The sequence below is a fragment of the Thalassophryne amazonica genome, chromosome 19 (genome assembly GCF_902500255.1).
Source record: "Thalassophryne amazonica chromosome 19, fThaAma1.1, whole genome shotgun sequence".
Classification (NCBI taxonomy): Eukaryota; Metazoa; Chordata; class Actinopteri; order Batrachoidiformes; family Batrachoididae; genus Thalassophryne; species Thalassophryne amazonica.
Genome location: NC_047121.1, coordinates 34977875 through 34983199, shown reverse-complemented (window position 1 = coordinate 34983199; position 5325 = coordinate 34977875). Strand labels below are relative to the sequence as shown.

The following is a 5325-nucleotide window of genomic DNA, read 5'->3' as shown; positions in this document are numbered from 1 at the left end:
CTCTGATGATTTGAGGAAGAAACCTCAAGCAGACCAGACTCAAAGGGGTGACCCTTTGCTTGGGCCATGCTAGACACAATTTAGAAAACAATTTTAAAATGAATATACAGGAAATTTTGCCGGTGCACAGGATGGGAGTGTTGCAGAACTTCTGTGTCTGTTTCTGTAACCCTTGACATATCTGTACAGAAAAGAAAGCAAAATTACACTACTGTTTATGAGTATTTGTTGTAATATGAGGTAGTCACAGTCTGAATAGTGCATTCTGTAATGTAGATAAAAAATAAATAAATAAACTACAGTACATTTGGATGTATACTCAGCTGGGGTGGCAGACAAGTGGTTATTGCACTTGGTTTTAGTGTGGAAGGTTCCCGGTTCAAACCCCACCCCTGCTACATTTCTTCATGTAATGTGGAGTTGGGCATCCGGCATAAAACTTGTTCCAATTCAACATGCAGATCCACCTTGGATTTGTTGCGACCTCAAGCGCAAACAAGGGAGCAGCCAAAGGGACTTACTTCACATTTGAGCATATACCTTTATAATTCACAATGACTCTTAAAGGCCCACATGCACATAATGTGTGAACACGATTGATATCAATAAAAAAACCAAATGACACGAATAATAGTAATGATTCTGTTGACATTCACATGAATATTCTTCATGCTCTGAGCTGGCCGGCACTGAGCTGGAGTTGCAGACAAAACACAGGAGAAAACCGTCAGCATGTTACAGGCTTGTTGCCATGACAACAGAGGAGCCCGTCTCTCTCTCTCTCTCTCTCTCTGTTAAACACACACACACAATATTTCAGTAGAATCCACCTCGCATTGAGAGTCGTGCCCTGCCATTGGAAGCAGGAAAATATAGGAAACACATCAAAGCACAGAGGGTTACTCCTCCAGCCCACATCTTTTTTGGATGGTGAGTGCCTGCTGACCTGTTATTGCCTGTTTTGACACGGCTTCCTTTGTTTTTCCTTGAGAAATCTGCTTAAACAACAGTAAGATGAACCACGCTGCCGTATCAGAATCTCATCACTTGAAGCTTGTTTCTGCTGCTGCATGCAAGACGATAATGTGTTTTAAACGTTAGGGTGGAAGCTGTCATCATAATGGTAATTCATAGCAGGGTAGCCATGGTGAAGTCAATTTCACCCTCCCTCTGCCACTGCTGAATGCATTAGTCTAATGAGATGTCTGCAGCCTGTGTGCCGAGCAGCGGCGGCGGCAGCAGCAGTACAGTTAACAGCAGGGAGGACGAAAAGCACAGAAGAACCAGATACAACAAGGGCAAGATGGCTTTCACTGCATTGTGAGGGAGTTGATTTTAGTCACCTTTCAGCTCCTGGGATCTAAGGCAGCACGGTTTGGCTCGTGAGTATTCACAGTAGAAGACGGCAGGTACTAGAAGCCCCCCCTCCCTCCCTCCCTCCCTCAGGTTTGCTGGTGTACAGGATGGCGGTGCTGTTTCCTCCACAGCTCATGCATGGCTGCCTTTGTGTTGTGGGATTATTACCGTGCTAAATGCTGCTCGTCTCACCGCATTGCTCAGCTGACTACTCTGCAATCTGCCTGGTGCTAGAATGCTGCTGTTACACATCTTACACTATGTCTGCTGATGTTGAACGCTGTTGTTGCCGTTGATGAGAAGGGTTCATGCGAAAGTAGTATTTTGTTTTTATGCCGTCTCACTGATAAGGATCAATGGTTGTTTCTGATTCCAGCTCCAAATGAGTTTACCTGCAACGACGGCACAGAAATCAGACGGTAACAGTGAAATGCAATCAGCTGCAGTCGCGCCCTCCTTCATTCCCAGCCAGTCGGGGAAGATACCAGGAAGGAAGAGAGGCAGACCCCCGCTCCGCAATGTCGCCAAAATGGATTTTCCTAACCGGTATCCCGAGTCGCTCCCTCCACTCAAAGTGCCAAAGAAGAGAGGGAGAAAGCCAGGCTTCAAGGTCAGCTGGATGAGATATGATCTGCAGATGCGGCTTGTTTATACGCGAACGTGTACAGACACACTAACACATCACCGTGGTGTTATTGTGCTGTAGCGTTCACCAGTATTATGGTAATATTATGTCTGCCTAGTCAGCCACTATTTCGCAACAAAATGTACAGTCTTACATATAAAAGTGAGATGCATGTATGTATGTCCGGTATTGGCTTGTTGCCTAGCAACAGCAGCTATGGCATTGCCCCCCACCCCTACCACACATACACACAAAACATTACACTGTTGAATCCAGGGACCTATCACCTGCGGTCCTGGACTGCCAGAGGCAAAGCAATCACAAAGATCTCACATCTGGGCAATACCCTGGTACCCTACTAGTATATAATAACTTTGCAAAAAGGGATGCAAAAACATTTGTACTTTTCCAGCTCAAGCCCAGGATGGTGATGACACCACTGGCGATTTCTCCTCCCAGCAGCACCCCTGAGCCTGACATGAGCTCCATTCCCCAGGATGCTGCTACCATTCCTCACTCCGCCACACCCCAGGTGCTCACAGGTAGGAAGGAAATCAGTCGACGCCACACATAAGAAGTGCAGTGGCCGCTTCACCATTTCTTACTTTTTCCACATATGCCTGTCTGTGTATCCACCTGTATCAGTGTGTATCTACATCAACAAGCAGGCCAACACGGGTCCAAACCTGGACAGAAAGAAGATCCAGCAGCTCCCTGATCATTTTGGACCTGACAGGCCTTCTGTGGTGTTGCAGCAAGCTGTCCAAGGCTGCATTGACAGCGCCTTCCAGCAGAAAACAGTTTTCACTCTCCTCACACAAGGCTACGGAGGAGAAAAAATCTCAGGTACTTTCACTAGTCGCCCCCTTCTTAGGTGTTACACACTAGTTGTTCTGCGTGTTCAGGCCCTATCACGATTATCTATGGTGCATAATCGAAAGCGCATAACACAAGTGCATTCGTGGTGTATCCAACTCCACTTTGGTATTTACACACTGTATAGTCTGAACTTAAAGTAAGGCACCTGGGGTAAAGGAGCTGTGTTTAGTCAGGTAACTAGTCATGGGCGTGTTTCTGGAATAACAGGAAAAAGCACAACCAGATTGCCTTCTGTCATTCCTTTTAAGACACAATTGTGCCAGCAACTGGTGTGTTACTCTTTAGACGGGCGAAGTGAGAGTTTTTTCTGGTGAGAAGGTGGATTTGCACACAAAGTGTCAACAAGGGAGAGTGGATCATTTACAGGAGCACCAGCCATCCACCACAGCTCCCTGAGGGTGAAGCATTTAAGCCACCTCCTCCTGAAACCAACTGATCTCTGCCTTATCCCAACATCCGCAAACAGAACCCTCCACCCCATCCATCCCCAGTATACCTAGATCTTGTGGCCAGTGCTGTCTTGGTGCTGTTGGCCTGCCAACCTGGGGATGATGAAAACCAATGTAAAAATATGGCACAAACAGGTGTTGTTAAAATTTTGTATTTTCCATAAGATTTTTTTAACCTTTATTTTGTTGTTAATTTTGTTTCCAATTCAGTTTTGCTGTAATATAATTTTGTAATGTGTATCCTCCCTGTGCACAGAGTCTATGTGCACCATGAACCTGCCTATGTGAGGCATATCTTCATATTACGCCATTAAATTGCAGAAAAACAACTTCAGTGTTTTTGCTGCTCTATAGTGTGATCAATTGCTTTTCTGGTGGCACACGATGGTAGTCCACAGACAATGCCCCAACTGTACCTCATTTTTAGACTAACACGCCCATTCGCACAATTATACTGGCTACTTAATTGATGTGAGTGTTGGGAATTAAAAGAATGAAAATGACAACTGCATTAGTTTCACACTAGCAATGCCATTTGCACTGTGTGGTTCCCCTTGGTAATCACCCTCAGGAGGTCTTCCAGGCACTTCTAACTGGGAGGAGTCCCGGGGAAGACCCAGGACATGCTGGGGGGATTATATCTCACAGCTGGCTTGGGAATGCCTCTGAATCCTCTCAAAAGAGACAGAGGACTTGGCCAAGGATAGTAAAGTGTGCTAGGTCTGTTTCCAGCATGGCCAGGACCTGGATACATGGTGGAAAATGAATGCTCTTCCACCCGGTGTGCTTCTCTGCACTGGGTGGAAGATTGGGCCATTATATTTTTTCCCACTTTCCCTATGGTGACAGGTAAGAAACAAAACAAACATGAGCAAGGTTTTAATGATCTCATTAAAAAAGAAAGTGTACTGTTTCAGTTGGTCCCCATGTTTTTTTCGCCCAGCTACATTTGATGGTAAGCAGCACCTTCTGAGCCTCCCTGTGGTGAACAGCATCGACTATGTGCTACGATTTTTGAAGAAGCTCTGCCGCAGCCTGCACTGTGAAAACCTCTTCAGTGATCAGCCCATCACCCAGCACAGCATTGGCACCTACCAGTCAGATGGTATTCATTCTCGTAGTCCACTCATGTCATAATGGTCTTTTGAGTTGCATCTAGAGCCAACATCCATTGGCCCACCACTACAACCTCCATCTTGTCTTTGCGGTCTGTCTCAGCTGAAACATCCATGGCAGATGACTACCATCTGGACCAGTCTGACGCAAAGCGCTACTCTGTAGACCCGGGTGATTCTGCTTTCAGTTCCATAAGCGCCTCCTACACACCAAAGTCCCCCTACGGTTTCCGCACATCACATCAGTTCTCCAATGGCTCTGCCTCTGTGAGCATATGCAGGCAGTCATCATCCACCAGCCCGAACGCATTTCCAGAGAGCAACAGGACAGGTGAGAGCTCACGGCATGACTTCCACCATTTTAGACTGTTCAGATTTGGATTTTTTTCCAGGTTATTGTGGATTCTTTCAGGGGGTTATAATGCGGCTCCAGAATCCCAGGAGTCTAAGGGTCCACACAATAAGGACCCATCCACCTGGTCTGTGGACGATGTTGTCTGGTTTATCAGGGACGCAGACCCTCAGGCCCTTGGCCCACATGCAGATGTCTTCAGAAAACATGTGAGTTAATGAGCTTGTTTCAGTGTTGATTTACTTGGTCATAATTAACATCCAGTGGACATGAAAGGTGAAATATGACAACAACCGTCAGGCATTTCTATAAGATTTGATAGAACTTTTGCTTTTCTCAGGAGATCGATGGAAATGCATTGTTACTTCTTAAAAGTGACATGATCATGAAGTACCTCGGACTGAAGCTGGGCCCAGCCTTGAAGCTTTGCTACCACATCGACAAACTAAAGCAGACTAAGTTCTGAAAACATGCCTTGATCTTCTTTTCCAACAATTTGCTGAAGATTTTTAGGATGCCATGTAATGATCACAAACCTACCCAGCTCTC

General features: G+C 45.9%; 1 protein-coding gene across 6 annotated transcripts; it reads left to right on the top strand.

Annotated features, from left to right (window-relative positions):
• Positions 1 to 780: 780 nt before the first annotated feature.
• LOC117532230 (sex comb on midleg-like protein 4) lies at positions 781 to 5325 on the top strand. 6 transcript variants are annotated; one of them, XM_034195542.1, is made up of 9 exons: positions 1233 to 1334; positions 1447 to 1583; positions 1733 to 1966; positions 2394 to 2523; positions 2627 to 2827; positions 4253 to 4414; positions 4528 to 4755; positions 4837 to 4985; positions 5117 to 5325. In XM_034195542.1, exons 2-9 carry the CDS (start codon positions 1533 to 1535, stop codon positions 5240 to 5242), a joined length of 1281 nt encoding a protein of 426 aa, XP_034051433.1. In that variant the 5' UTR covers positions 1233 to 1334; positions 1447 to 1532; the 3' UTR covers positions 5243 to 5325. The 6 variants fall into 6 exon arrangements, with proteins under 6 accessions (XP_034051434.1, XP_034051431.1, XP_034051432.1 ...); XM_034195543.1 differs by lacking the exons at positions 1233 to 1334; positions 1447 to 1583 and adding an exon at positions 781 to 930; XM_034195540.1 differs by lacking the exon at positions 1447 to 1583 and having other exon boundaries at positions 1072 to 1334.